The sequence below is a fragment of the Phragmites australis genome, chromosome 22 (assembly GCF_958298935.1).
Source record: "Phragmites australis chromosome 22, lpPhrAust1.1, whole genome shotgun sequence".
Classification (NCBI taxonomy): Eukaryota; Viridiplantae; Streptophyta; class Magnoliopsida; order Poales; family Poaceae; genus Phragmites; species Phragmites australis.
In genome coordinates this window covers 23,450,831-23,466,072 of record NC_084942.1, presented here as the reverse complement: position 1 = coordinate 23,466,072, position 15,242 = coordinate 23,450,831, and the positions used below count along the sequence as shown (strand labels likewise).

The 15,242-nt window shown below is 41.1% G+C and overlaps 3 protein-coding genes across 4 annotated transcripts; 1 reads left to right on the top strand and 2 right to left on the bottom strand.

Annotated features, from left to right (window-relative positions):
• Window positions 1–219: 219 nt before the first annotated feature.
• On the bottom strand, window positions 220–3,168 carry LOC133905118 (GATA transcription factor 5-like). 2 transcript variants are annotated; one of them, XM_062346831.1, is made up of 2 exons: window positions 2,913–3,168; window positions 220–1,315 (listed from the first exon to the last, which is right to left on the bottom strand). In XM_062346831.1, the coding sequence occupies exons 1-2, from the start codon at window positions 2,960–2,962 to the stop codon at window positions 466–468; spliced, it is 900 nt and encodes a 299-aa protein (XP_062202815.1). In that variant the 5' UTR covers window positions 2,963–3,168; the 3' UTR covers window positions 220–465. The 2 variants fall into 2 exon arrangements, with proteins under 2 accessions (XP_062202815.1, XP_062202814.1); XM_062346830.1 differs by having other exon boundaries at window positions 220–1,320; window positions 2,913–3,164.
• Window positions 3,169–4,434: 1,266 nt separating this feature from the next.
• LOC133905092 (TATA-box-binding protein 2-like) lies at window positions 4,435–8,188 on the bottom strand. The gene is made up of 9 exons (XM_062346799.1): window positions 7,830–8,188; window positions 6,899–6,986; window positions 6,084–6,155; window positions 5,753–5,803; window positions 5,624–5,668; window positions 5,450–5,542; window positions 5,236–5,337; window positions 5,090–5,163; window positions 4,435–4,912 (listed from the first exon to the last, which is right to left on the bottom strand). Coding segments are annotated over exons 1-9 (603 nt in total). The 5' UTR covers window positions 7,907–8,188; the 3' UTR covers window positions 4,435–4,911.
• A 1,669-nt stretch (window positions 8,189–9,857) lies between these two features.
• Window positions 9,858–13,182, top strand: LOC133904353 (protein SINE1-like). Its single transcript, XM_062345820.1, has 3 exons — window positions 9,858–10,031; window positions 10,827–12,148; window positions 12,556–13,182. Exons 2-3 carry the CDS (start codon window positions 10,835–10,837, stop codon window positions 13,045–13,047), a joined length of 1,806 nt encoding a protein of 601 aa, XP_062201804.1. The 5' UTR covers window positions 9,858–10,031; window positions 10,827–10,834; the 3' UTR covers window positions 13,048–13,182.
• Window positions 13,183–15,242: the final 2,060 nt, after the last annotated feature.

The window sequence follows — 15,242 nt, the reverse complement described above, 5'->3', positions numbered from 1 at the left end:
CAGGTGATTGACCTGAATCTAGCACAGGAACAGGAAATAGTATACATTCCCTGAGAAAAGGGAATGCCAAATATCAGGATGGAACACTTTTGTCACAACCCCAACCGATCCAGTCTACTGCAAAGATCATGTATCTGGAATGAATCTGATGCAAAAAGGAAAAGAAAAGAAAAAGGCAGTTTAAGAGGCAGTCCAGCCTCGATCTTGCAAACACATTCAGGCCATGAAACATAGCATAGTTCAGGATAGTATTGGAGCAACCACCAAACGGTATTGAATTTAACATCTCAAACACCTAGCAATTCGGTCTCTGAAATAAAACACTGCTAGAGCTAACTAAGAGTTCCACCGAGACCTAAACAGCTTCTGCTCTCATTTTCTCGGCATCAACTAGACTACGATCTCAGAGCCTCTAAGCTCCAATGCGGCAGCAGATTCAGGAGATGATTGTTCTTGACCATCATCTCAGTTCCCCTTGTCTGCAACGGACTGCCTCAGCTGCAAGACCTTCTTGTGAGAATTGGAGTGCATGTCACTCACAAAAGTTGGACTGTTGACGGGTCTATATTCCGGCAGCAGCCTGCCAGACTTGAACCTCACACCGCACGCATTGCATAGAGTCTTAGGCCCCAAAGGACCGGCCCTCCACTGCGGGGTCTTGGAGGACATGCAATGGGTGCACCTCTTCGCTGGCTGCTCCAGTGGCAGCTCCTCGATGGGGTTTGCAGTCTTCTTGATCTTCTTATCTCGCTGTTTCCCTAGCCTTTGTTCCTTGTTGGTTCCTTGGCCACATTGCTTCTTGGAAATGGTGGTGAACCCATTCTCTGGCTTTAGCCTCAGGCCACACACATTGCACAGCATCATAAGTCCTGATGGACCATGCCTCCATCGTGGTGTTTCGTAAGACAAACAATTGCTACATCTCTTCACCAGCCGCTCTCGCTGGAACTGTATCACTGCACCCTTCTCGCACTTCTCTTCCTCCTGTTTTAACTCCTGTTGTTGGCAAAGTTCTTGGTCTTTGTCTTTCTTGGGGAGGATCAGCTCACTCTCTGCCATCCAATGTTTCTGATCAATTAGGAGTAGAGGTGGCTCAACAAACAATGGGATGATATACTGTTGCTCATCGTCATCGCTCATAACAGAGGCCAGGCTCCTTTTCTTTCTTTTGGCATTGGAAGATGAAGGTGGCAGTAACTTCGTTTTCCCAGCCATTGTAGGCGCTGTTTTTGCGAAGACAGGATGTGGGTAGGATGTAGAGCTAGAAAAACAGTCCTCTACATAGACAGAGAGCCACTCTAGGCTGCTGTCATCACTTTCCTGCAAAGTAACGAGGACCATGGCATGGAAATTGTTAGTAAGAATGCAACAGCCAAAATAACTATCTATACATAATGGTCATTCCATAACTTAAAAGTAACTTCAATTTACAAAGTTCTAGTTCCACATTATTGCAAGTAAAAAACTGATAGGACCAATAATAAAATGGGCAGAATTTCTAGGGCTTATGAACAAGTGTAAATTACTCAACTAGTGATTATTGTTATCATAAGACTTCCAGACAAACAAGAGCTAAAGGACTGAGTAATCAATTTCTCCAATGGATTTTCTGATGAAAAGACTAACATGGACCAAATACTAGAGCCGATATCATTCATGAGTGAGGTTTTTGCATGAGAATTTCCCTGGTATAAACTTGAGGATTCAGAAATGGAGAAAATTCAGAGACTAAGCACATAAATTTGCCAAAACGAACCTTTTAAACAGAAAAGTTCTGCATTTACAATTGTGGTTGTGCCAAGGAACAGAAATCACTATGGCAGTTTCTCTCAGTTACTACAATCTAATTAAGCACCACAGTTGGCACAACACAAAGTATGGTGAATTGCAGTAAATGCTCGAAATGCAATGAACTAAATGAAAATCTCAAACCGTTTATTTAATTAAAAAAAGTTTCTTTCTTGAATTCTACTAGTAGAACCTTAGAATTCCAACTGAAAACTGAATAATTCTCAAAGAAAGGGTGAGAAGCCGAGTGCCTCTTGTCAATGTCTCTAGTGCTAAAGTTTCCACTCAAATTGACACATAACCAAAATATCACCGTCACAATCTCGCAGACGCATCATATCACAGCGGCTAAAGGGTATTAAACAATGGATGCACTTACGCAATGACCATGACAGGAGGGAAGGAACATATGCACATCAACATTAAGGGTCACAAGGGCACACATTGTTCTCTTTTGCATGACCTCACAACTTAGAATGGATACATTTTTCCATCAGTTAATTGCGAGAATTCGAACGAACGTCACATCAACCATAGGCTCTTGTGGAATATTTCCCCCTTTGAAATAATCTTTTTTTTTTAAAGGCGGGGGGGGGGGGGGGGGCTAAAAGCTCTTCTGAACAAGGGCAATTGAATTGCTCAGTAATTTCCTTCTCTCGGAACCAAAGTAATTTTGTAACAGAAACGAAAAGGGGCAGGGAAATTACTCCAAAATAGAAGAACAAACAGTAAAAAGCCTGAAGAACGAAGCGACAGTTCCTTTCCCAAACAAGCAAAACAAAGTTCCTCTCACGGGGAGAAGAACACGCACAAATTCCGCGAACAACAATCTCGAGAAATTACACAATAGACCACCTAAAACCCATAATTCCTGAACAGGTTACGCCTAAACCCACGGTTCTTGAACAGCTGCACCCGGTACTCTCACAGACTCCAAGAGCGCAAGAACGAAGAAAGAAGAACACCCCCTGTTCAATTCTTTCTTGGCACAAAAATTTAAAAAAAAAAGCACCCAAGGCCCCGGTTCTTGGCCAAGCAAAACCTAGAAAAGTCCTAGAAAAAAATCAACAAAAAAAAAGAGAGTACGGGAAGCGGAATGGGAGCCAGCCCAGGAAGAAACTGACCAAGGCGGTCTCGTGCGGGAACAAGTCTCCCAGGGAGTTGGCGGTCGCATTCGCCGGGTGCACGTCCATGCCCGGAACGCGGCGGAGGCGGGAGCAAGAGGAATGGGGCTAGCGCCGGCAGGGCGGCGCTGCCCGTGGTAGGCGGAGGAGGAGTTGGTGAGGGGATTTCGCGAGCTTTTTGTTTGGGAGCGGAGGTTTTTATGGGGCCGAAGGAAAAGGGAGAGTTTTTTTCTTGTAGGCTACAAATGGAAATGAAATTGTTTTTGTTTTCTTTTTCTCACTCTTGCTTCACCCTGAGGTTTCGTGTTTCATGCTTTTTTGGGTCAGTTACATGGAAGTTTGGTTTTTGTTTTGTTTCTTTTTTTTTGTTAAGTTTATCTTGGAAGAAACAGATTTTTGTTATGTGTGGTATTTATCCTTTTTTTAAAACGATTATATGCTAGAAAATATTTCATTAGTGTTCAAGTACCCTATTGGACCACTACTTATCTACGAAATTAAATATAAAATTGTGAACCCGTTCCATTCAAATAAAAAGTTTAGGCAATTCTTGATATAACTATCAATATCAAGCGCTGAGGACATCTGCAAGATCAATTCTGAGGATATCTGCAATATTAATTTTGAGGACATCTGCAATATTGTAATGCGGATATTGATGTGAAAAAGAATCTACAGCAAATCTGCCCTCTTTTTCCCCTTCATTCCTGCACTTCATTTATTTTTGTGCCCGACGTATGGATTTGAACCGAATACTCAATAGTGTGTGACCTGCTTTCAATTTTCAAACTGCCCTCCCACCCTTTTTTTCCTGCTTTGCTTGGATGCATTTCATTTCATCTCATCTGGTCCAAGGCTGACGCAAACGAAAGCGAAGCAAAGCAGAGGCCACATGTGTCATGTGTGAGCTACCCCTCCGTGTAAATCCTTTCCAAGAGGTTCTGACAACGCAGCAACGCGTGTTGTAAATTCTACTGCAACTGCAATCTCTGTTCAAAAAAAATCAAACTGCAACCTTCCTCCTACTGGCTCCCATTTATTTCATATTTGCAACATGGCCTTGCCCTAAAATTTTGATTCGAAACTGTATAGATTACTAGCAAAAATATGTACTTATACTTTTGTAAAAAATAATGGTGACAGGGTAAACTAGCAAACACATATTTTGATAAAAAGAGATATTTTGGTACTGCAGGGAAGGATTGCATGAGGGAAATATTTTGTCATGCTGTCATCGTGACTTTTTGAGAGCAAAGTCTCGTTCTTTCTTGTTTCCTGGTACCAGTGCATTTTATCCAGGCTTTCTACAAGAATGGTGTTCTATTGTTTTCACAAATTACTTCCAGTCGAAAAAAAGTGCACGACACGACATATTTCAGAAAAAAAAAAGATATTACGAGCAGATTGATTATCTGAGAGAGCTTCAGCAGCTAAAATATGTATGTTACTGGATTATTGTTTGAGAACACCAGTAGAAAATTGCTGCATGAAAAAGGGATAACTTCTCAGTCACACCATGGACTAGGGTTGCACAGCCAGAGCACTGACAATGTCCTTCCTTGCCTATAAAGGCCAAGAATACCAACAAAAGGGGGCAAATATAAGGGGAAAACAACTATCCTGTTTTTTTGAACATTAGTTGTTGTGTACGCAACAATTAGCAATAGCCAATAGTCCATCAGAATGTCTCTTTCTTTTGGTACTGTAAAATGTCAAGGAGCACATACACTACATTGCCTTTTCATCATCAGAAACACTCAGAAAAGACTAACGAAAAGCCGGGAGCAAAATCTGCTTTCAGTCTTATTGGCGTTCCACAGCATCACAAGCCTCAACTGTCCATCAAAGTTACTCGGATATATCCATGAGTTAAACATGAGTCATGATCAAGACTTGGAAGTTAGACAGCATAAGCTTCTCCAGAGTCCAGATTATATGTACACTTGGAGCTGGCAGAGAGCAATAAGATCCCCCATATTTTCTTACTTCCAATAAGCTATCTGCATACAGCAAGTGACAGCCATAAGTTCTCTGAAACTGTGATCTCCCATCCAATCCAAAACAAAAACCACCACAAACCAAAAGACAAAGAGAATCACAAGCATTAGGCAGAACAGACAAGGACAATTCCTATTTACTCAATATGCCCGTTAAACATGTACTGAGATGCCACATACCACTGTTGGACTTTTCTGAACTCTGTGAGCACAGGATATATGTTTTCAAAGGCAGTGTATGTCTCATCCCTCACCTGGAAATAGAACAGCTTTAGTACACTCTAGCACAATACATACAGATAAACCCACGGGAAACGGCTGCTAACCTTTGCTCCAGTCAGGACAATCTTGCCTGAAACAAAAATCAGAAGGACAATCTTCGGTTGCTTCATTCGATAGATTAGGCCGGGGAAGAGCTCTGGCTCATACTGAGGGACAGCCGAGCAAAACATCAGTTTGAAAACACAGGCAGGAAAATTCATGAAAGAAGGAAATGTAGGTGACAGAATTGTACCAAAGAAACCACAGAATACAACTTACACTTGAGAAAGCACCATGAGAATATGCAAGACCCTCAAGCCTGATTGGGAATTTGACATCACAAGACCCAACAATATTCTGAATCTTGAAGTCCTGACAGCATGGAGACAACAAGTTCAGTGACAATTATCAAAGCATGGAACCACGCACAAGACACAAGAACATAATAGGTACCTTGAATTTTGCAGGAAAACCAAGCTTCTGGATGATGCGAGCATACTGAAAACAGCGAAACAATTACCATTCAGAAACCCCGCAAGGAATTGTTCTTATTTACATGAACAGAAAAGAACTCGAAAATACCTTCCTAGCAGCAAGTTTAGATTGTTGTTCACTTTTCGCTCCAGTGCAGACCTGATTATTCACAGCCAAGTGTATTCTTTGCATTAGTGCACAATTAGGAGAATGCGTGCACAGTAGCTCATTAATTAAACAGTCAAAGGGATCACTATTAAATAATCCTTCGGTATCTGTCAGGTGTTCCAACTGAATTTCAACAGCAAAAAAAAAAAAAAAACATCAATAACTACCAACAATCTCATAGTCATACTTTACAGTACAGACTCAAAGACATAACTAATATAGCTAAAAAAACAAGCACAACATCAGCTGTACAAAAAAAAGTTAATCTTACCATTTTTCCTGATGCAAATATCAATGCTGTAGTTTTTGGTTCTCTTATCCGCATGATAACTGCAGCAAAACGCTGTTCAAAAAAGAGTTAGCAAAGCAAACATAAAGTACATCGCTGAACAAAATCACATGTAGCGTATCAACAGAAAGCATGACAAGGAAGTTGCTGTATAGCAGAACTGAATGTTACATATGAGCTAATATCAAGTACTCCATTTTCACTAGATGTGGTTGACACAGTAGAAGGGATCATGTTGTGTATTAGCTACGTAAAGTGCAATCTTAAACAGATTCATCTAAATTGTTTGAACAGCTTGAACTTTTGAAGTATCGATAGGTACCATGATAACCCAATACTTGTTGAAAACTGAGGGATAAAAATTATTTTATTAGAGGGGTGTACTGTATTTTCTTAAAAGTGGATAAGGATGAATTTTAAGGAGATAGTAGTTAAACATGTGGATACACAACCATCACATTTGAAACAACCTAATCTTCATTCCAGGTTATTCATCATCCGCAAAGCAGGAACCACAAACATGGGCTAACTAGTAAACACTAAACACACAGAAAAAGAAAAACTTTAAAAAAATGCTACTGTCCAGACTACATGTTAATCACACCACACCGGAGATATAGAACTATGATCCATTGATCCATTGATTAATCACAAACCTTGGCACAGATCAACAAACATGAATCAGTTTTGGAAATATAGCACAAGAGATTGCTTGGTACTTACAGAACCTTGGCAATATAGCACTACATGCAAAATAGAAAGAAAAAATGTGGAATGTATTTAGACAAAGATCCCACCTTGGGGTTATATTCCGCATTGCGTGCTTGAAGAGCTATTGCTTTCAGGTCCAATTTACAATCCAAGTTGACCGTAGACACAATATTCCTGTCGTCAAACCAAATAACAGAGCAGAATACACCAAGGAACATCAACATTTATGTCCCAAGTATTCGAACCAACAACAGAAAAAAGACTCGCGCCAAAACAGCAAAAGCAATATTACAACACAGTAGGCTTTTTCCCCCCTTTGAGAAACCCCCAGCTAGTTGACACTGATACAACCAACGCATGTTCAACTCTGTTCAGTTCGCAAAAGCCTATCAAAGCATTGCAAATAAAGTGCACCAAGTTAGTGCATAATTCATTTCGTGACGCAGCCTAACAAAACCATGCAAATATAGAGCACTAAGCGAGCTCACCGCTAGCTACTTAGCATTCGAGTCGAACTGAGCGGTAAGTTGATGTAAGTACCGTTTTGAAGCTCAACAACAACAGCACCAATTTACACATAGTTTTACATTCATCCATATTTTAAGATCCATCTGTATCCTTAATGCCCCAATAGCATCAATTTCATGCTTTCAACATTAAATCCAGCTCAATGTTAGTTAATTCATGTAGTTGTGGTTAGCATAGTTGAAGCAATCTTTTTCTTTTTGGAGGGAACTAGGACAGGTTGAAGTATTATCATGAGCCTTCACTACAGAAGAGGATCTGTACTTCGTCCTTTCAATATCACCTTAGATCTAGTCCTAATCCGCCTCCTACACGGACTCAAACCTTCATCAGATTCACTCCATCCACCACACATAGGATCTCAAAAGACACCGACAGGAGCCAACGAATCAGCTAGATCTTAGACACCAACCCAAACCAAACACCCTTGGAAACCTCGGACCCCTCCATCCCCAACCCAAAATGGAACCTTTCGGGGCACCCAGCACTTACTGGAGCGTGGGGACGATGCCGGAGGGGTGCTTGGACAGATCCACCGGCTGGCTCCCCTCCAACGCCGCCTCCGCCATCCACCCCCTAAATCCCCAACAGAACTTCCAATCCAACCAAACGGACAACAAAGGAGTCGAATCCGCTCAAATCCGGGGCCGATTTGCGCGGGAACGGGAGCCGGTGGCGATCCCGCGGGGAAAAAGATTCGAAATTTGCGGTCTTTTATAGAGATCGAGAGGAGAGGAGGATTTGGAAGTGGAGGCTGGCTAGGGTTCGCGTCTTCGTCGCGGGGTTGGCCGGGCCGGCAGAGCAGGGTAGGTGTAGGCGTGCGCCGCCGTATATATGAGGACGGGGAGCAGGCGGTGGCGGCGGAGGAGGGCATTTATAGACGGCCGGCGGTGACCTGCTGTGGCCGGTCGGGGCGCATGGGATATTGACGTGGCAGGGGCTTGGTGACGTGGCTGAGTTCCTGTTAGCTCACTGGCGTGTGGGGTCAACTGTTCTGTGGGGTCCGGTATACAGAGGAAGGGCCGCTTTTTTTAGCCGTCATGGACTCGTGGGCGAGGGTGGCTTGGAGTTGAGGGACTTGGGAGCGAATGGTCGGTTCTGGAAGGTCCACTTCGGGAATTGCGTGTTTCTAGAATTATTGCGTGCGAGTCCTTGACAAAGGTTTTATTTGCATATATGACCTTCTAAGTCGTTGTGATTTAGAACTCTGGGGTGGAAAGGAAATCGTGTGGGTCTGGGGGGTTTTCAAATATTACTACAGTGCCATTTTTGAAGGGACAAAGTTTTGAAATCCTGATGAGCATAATGTTTTTTATGAAATACCAGTATAATTTATAGATATACATATATACTCTCACCCCTACACATAGCCACTCACACGATATCCACTGACAACCTCCACTAATCATCCACTAATCTGAAATTTGATCCCTAATGAGTAAAGGTTCAACTATCTACTAACCATCTCAACCGAGACTTATTTCTCTAATGAACGTAACGTTGAATTTCATGTCTTCTTATTTTCAGAGGATAAAATTATCTAGAATTCATTTAAGGGACTAGAATATCTAGAAATCACTTATTCCCCTTTTACCTTTTCCTTCATTATATATTTTTTTTTTGTTTTGGTGTGTTTCTTTCTTCCTTCTTCCATCATTAAAATTTATTGAAAACGGCGCGCGGCACCACCATTTTAGAACTGACCTACGATTTAAAAAATTCCACACACAAGGAGAGAAATTAAGCTTCTTTTGGGTTTGTTGCCCTGACAAGATTTGATTGAAGAACACTTGAGGATAGCAATTCCACTCCGGTTTGCCTCTTAGTTTTTCTTGCCAGTTTCTTCAGAAGTAAAATTTGGCCGTTCACAATTAAAAAATATATATCCTTTGTATTTTTTGCATGGAGGGGGAAATTTTTCATTGTGGAAGAACTCTTTTGCTTATTTGCTCCACGTCGAATGGATCAGCACAAGCAAAAAATGGTAACTTAACTAGTTTTTTTGGACTATCCTCGGAGAAACCTAACCACTAAGAGTAATATATTTTGTTCAAAAATAGAAAAATGAAATGCTGAAAAAAATTTATTATCTCGGATCTTGGGATTTTTTTTATATTTCTTAAATCCGAAAATTGCAAATATATGCATCTATTTTTAAATTTTGCAAATCTATACTCATGTCGCCCATTGGATAGACTAGATTGTTTGAGTTAAAAAAAATCTAGAGCTAGATTATATCATCCTCTACACCATAATTTTTTAGAATTTTTCATAACTATTTCAATTGTGTTTTAAATTTTGAGAGCATAGGAACATAATATTTTTATTTTTAAATTTATTGTCCGTTGGATGGGCCACATGTCGTATAGATTTGTAAATTTTTAAAACGGACGTATATATTTGTAATTTTCGGATTTTTTAAAAGGAATTTTCGGATTTAAAAAATCGGATCTCGGGCCTCACCATATCGGGCCGTGCTCGGGCCGGAAGAGGCCCTCAAACTCAAAGCGTCGCCTTCTTCCTCGCCCGCGCTGCGCCGTCAAACCCGCCTCCAGCCACCGAAGCGCCCCACCGCAGCAACTCGTCGGTCGTCGTCGTCTCCGGCGTCCTCCTCCTTTTCCTCCCACCCTTTGCCAGTGTTGGATTGGCGTGGAGTGGGGATCCATCCGGACTTGGGATCGGTTCCTCTTGTTGGTAAGGAACCCTAACTTCCTCGGGTGGATTTTTTTTCATTCTTCTTTGGACTGATATAGAAACTAAATCCTAGCCCCCCCCCCCCCTCTCTCTCCTTCCACCGGTTAGTAGCGTGATTCCTTTGCTACACGGTGGAGTACGAATCCAATCCATCCACCCGTCCATGGTTCTCGTTCGGTTCGATTAGGCGCTTCTTTTTCTTGTTCTTCTTTCCTAGCAAGAATCTTCTTGTTTTTCTTTCGCTCAGCGCGCGCGCGCTCAAGGTCGATTGATCTCTTTTTAAAAAAGGGGGGGGGGGGGGGTCTAACTGAGGGTTTAGGGTTCAGCCATGCCCCGCTCTTAGTTCGCCCGCTGAGGATTGGCAAGTTATTAAGCGAAGATTTTGGCTTCCATTTTGTGCAGGATGATTCCCATACCATTTCTTTGAACACTACACTAAAAAATTTCTTTTGAAAAGTTTAGCGTCTTATTGCTCTGTACTTATGCTTGATTTCAGGGGCTAGTAAGACAAACATCTGGGACCATGAATGAGTTAATGTCTAAATTCACTGTGTTTGTCTTATGAATAGTGCTAGGTATTCTGTGGCATTCTGTGCTCTATTCTTGTTATATAAGTATGCTTTGGGTAAAATGTGACTGGGCGGCAAATCAACTGGAAAACTTTGAATAAATTATGTTTTCCTTTTGGTATGTTTTAACTGAAGAAACCATCATATGAGATTTTAATTGCTCCAAAACTGGATAGCGAATTTATTTTCACTAACGGGTCTTCTTTTGTTTCTTGAATATATCCAGTGTATGCAATGGCTACAAGTCTTGGTGTGGGAGAATATGCAGAACTGAAAGATTTTGTGATGGATCCCATTAACAACAAGGCTACCTTCAGAGGTTTGAAACTATATGTGAAAGATCTTGACTCAAACACACTTCCTCCATTTCTTTCCCGTGTCTGCGCCCCTGGCAAGCCAAGCTCGTATTCTGTGGAGGAGATCTTATGCATATTTGAGACTGCAGCAGAAGTCCATGGCCACAATATTGTACCGCACATCGGACAGATTGTTTCAATGGTAATTAGTATTATGGCATCAGTTCCAAGGTCCTTGCACTGTGTTTGTTGCTCCAAGGTGGTTTGCACATTATCCCGCTATGCCATTGATCCTTTGGGTAGAGAAGAAGAGAAAAGTGGGATCATTGACTCCCTTTGTCGTCCCTTATCAGATTGCTTGATGAGCACTAACGAGAATATCTCTTCTTGTTCTGCTCTTTGTATCACTGCTCTTGTCCAGTCCAACAATTGGGAATTCGCATCTAATGAGTTGGTTAATGATGTCTGCTTGAAGGTCTCAGGGGCTCTAGAGGAGGCTCACTGTCAGACTGTTGTGCACTTAAGCTTGGTGGTTGCTCTGTCAAAACATAATCCTTTGACACTTGAGCCATATGGGCGATCATTGATAAGATCAGGATTACACATATTGGACGATAGTACTAAAGCAAGCAATTCTCAGATGATTATGTCATCCATTCAAATGATACATTCCATCATGAAAAGTTTGAATGTGAGGAGTATATCTTCTGAGATCAGTAGCATTATCCATGCTTTGGAGCAATGCCAAGATGACTTCATTCCAGATATCTGCACTGCAGCTTTTCAGGCAACTGAGACTGCTAAGCTACTTGGGATGCAGGAAGAATGTGGAAACCACAAAAAATTTAGTCCGTTGGCAAACAGTAGTGGGAGGCATAGCAGGAAGGGATCAAATTCTCCAGTTGATGATGTGGATTTCAGAGACAGTGGTTCTAGTGGATCTCCTTGTGATTTGCAGTATGTCCGATCGTTTACTGGCTTTGATTCTCAGCCATCAGTGGGACAATGCGTGGGTATTCTAGGAAGTGCACGTGCAAGGCGGCGACTTTGGAGTAATGGATCTGACTCTTCACATGGAATGTCCAACGATGAGTTTTCTCACACAGCTGCACCTGATAGTCATGATGCTTTGGGATTCAGAGGACAGTCTAATTCTGTTGATCTGGTTAAGTCAGGTAGGAGGTGCTCAGGTGTGTTGACAAGAATTGGTGACCCATGTCCTACGTGTTTAGCAACTAATCAATTCTCTCAGGTATGTGACAGATTGTCATTTAAACTTGAGCAATTTTACTATCTTCGACATATACTTAGCACATCATGGTGTGGTAGAGTTACTACTTATTGTCCTTTGGAACATTATTTATACTTACGCTATTCCCTGAATGATACCAAAAAGCATTCACTTCGAATTTTGGTGCAGAAGCAACTGATATTTCTCATCTTTTTTTTGGTGAGAACTGATATTTTTCATCTATGCAACAAATATCCTCTATGTACCTTCCCGTGGGTTGGTTATGGTAATTGAAGATTTGTCTCCAGTGATGTTCATTGTTCAGTTTAGACTTTACTTTGTGCTGCAGAATGAAGTTCCACAAAATTACACGTTTTGTAGATAAAAGTGAATTTACATTTCCTTTTTTTTTTCTCTGTGAACTCCAGATATCCAGGCGACAATCTTTATCAGGTGATATTAGGATGCAGTCAACTCCAAGGAAGCAGCTCCACTCTTTCACCTCCTGCAGAGATTCAGAAAGAGATGGCCGCCAATTACCTGAAAGCCCAGCTTTTAGGCAGACACAGTGTTGTTTGGGACACTGTACGAATCATCTTTTGTTTCAGAAGAATGGTGAATTTGAGGAAAGAAAAGGGTACTGTAACTCAATTCAGCAGGGCAACCAATGGCTTGTGCAGAATACAGACTTGTTGACTGAAGACCTGAAGTTCCCAACCAATAGTGGCCATTCTGATAGTGCACGAACTCCATGTGAAGAACATCAAGCTGAGCATGAGAAGATGACTGGAAGGAACAAAAGAAAAGCAAACTGTTCTGGCAGTCCATTCTTTGCTTTTGTCTGTGTTGTGGTGATGATTGCGTTCCTGTTAGCTTGGTGGAAGCAGGCTCCCAATGAGCGCTATATTGTACCTACATAACATCTGTGAATGGTGTATGATGTCAAACCTTTTATAGAAATGTAGCAGTATACATGAGAATGGTGTAAATCCTTTGTTACAACTTACAAGTGAAACAGCTGTTGAAAAGCAGTGGTAATCAGTTGGAATGCTGTCGATATACTTATCTGTGTTTCTGAATGTGGTTTTAAAAAGATATGCATCTTCGGTGTGAAAGCTCTAATCTAGCAAATATGCATGCTGATTGCTGAATCTTGTTCAACTATGTTCATTTGGCAGAAGGAATATTCTGGTATACATGCTGCGTCATTCTAAATGGTGTATAAATTAAGTATTCGGTTGCCACGAATATGCAACTATTTATCACCCATTATTATTTGTTTGTATGTACGATAGTAACATTTTCTTCCCATTGCTGTTGTCTTCTGAAATTAAAAGTCCTATGCAAAAGTTAGGCAGTTGTCAATCTAACACATCAATAAGTTGTAACTTGTTCATGCTAATCTTTTCCATTTGGCACTTTTAGGCTCTCACTCTTCCTTCTATTCCCAGCATGGCAAGTAATTAGCGTTTTCTTGGGGTTGTTGCTCTAGATCTAACCTTGGCGTTGGCGGCACCAATCGAATAGATGCAGTTCACACAAAAGCTATTCTGTGTGCATCGCTTTAGGTCAACCAGATTCAGTATAAACAAAGATACCATGCCCCGGATGATGGGACATTGTTAGCTCCGTTATGATTCAAGCTCGTTGAGCTATTATGATTCAAGATCAACTCTGAATATATGCAAAAGAATCAAGTTTCAAGAAAAATATATTCATACTATCATTGCAGGCTTTGTTGCATCTTTTCCATGAAATCTTACAAAAACACGACTGCAAGTGTATGTTTTCCATTCTTCTTCTGTCAGTTTCCTATTTTCTTTTCTTTCCTTTTTTTTTTTTTGAGAGAGAAACTGTCAGTTTCCTTTCTAATGCATTATGATCCAGCACAGCTGTGAATATATGCCAAAGAATCAAGTTTCAAGAAAAGATTGTAGATTAGTTCAGGGTTTTTGTTGCGTCATTTCCATGAAATCTTACAAAAACACATCTGCAAGTGTATGGTTTGCAGTCTTCTTCTGTCAGTTTCGGGATTTGTTTTTGAGAGAGGGAGAACTGTCAATTTCTAGGTTACTTCCCTTCCTAATGCTGCTCCTAGTTTTTATTTTTTTTAGCGGAAAATCTGCTCTTAGTTACCTTTTTTTTAGGGGGTACTTTTGGGCCAGCAATATAACTCGCTGGGGATGAATGGGCCAGCAATAGAACTTTTGGGATCTTTGCAACCTTCAACTCTCTCTCTCTCTCTCTCTCTCTCTCTCTCTCTCTCTCTCTCGTGGTTTTGGACAGGTGAGGGAGATTAATTAATAGCTGAAAACTCGGAGCGAATTGAAGTCGCTGTTGCTAATAAAAAGGAAATAAAATCACCTGCAATCCGCTTGATCTCGACGACATGAAGATCGGCTGATGAGCTGCTGCTCCAGAGGCAATAATAGATATAGAAGGAAGCAAATTTTATACAATCTTTTTACGAAAAATCTTCATAAAATCTTAATCTAATCATATATCCTCTAATTTAACAGCTGGGTTGAAAAAGAGAGCGAAAAGAGAGACATTTCATAAAAAAAAAATACCTTTTATAGAACTTTATCCTATAAAATTTATTTCCGATGCAGAAGGTGAAGATCGCCCTCGCGTGTTCCCACAACATCCGCACCCGAACGCCATGATTAACCTGTACGTGCTAGCAGTAGTGCTACAGTAGTTGTCGATTAATTGTTTACCATGATCCTGTCGATCGTACGACGAACGATAATGACCGATCGAAGCTTGCCTGGTCGCTGCAAGACGACGGTTGAGTTGTCATTATGCTGGTGTACATGCTTGCAGCTTTGCCAAACTGATACGCATGACCTCGTCAAAGATCCTTCAATCACAATACGATACATGTAGCTGCATGCATCGTCAGATCTGTTTGATTAAACATCTAATCGTTGCGGCTTCGCAAATCTCTCCTGAAATGGAACTTGTGAAATTTCTGATTCCATTGGCAGTGAAATGTGAAAGATTTTCATACTAGATATCGTAATTCTTTGAGGAGTAAACTTTTTTGTAATGGAGCAGAGTAGCTAGTTGATAAGATGACGACGCCTGCCCATGCCGATCGATATATCTCATC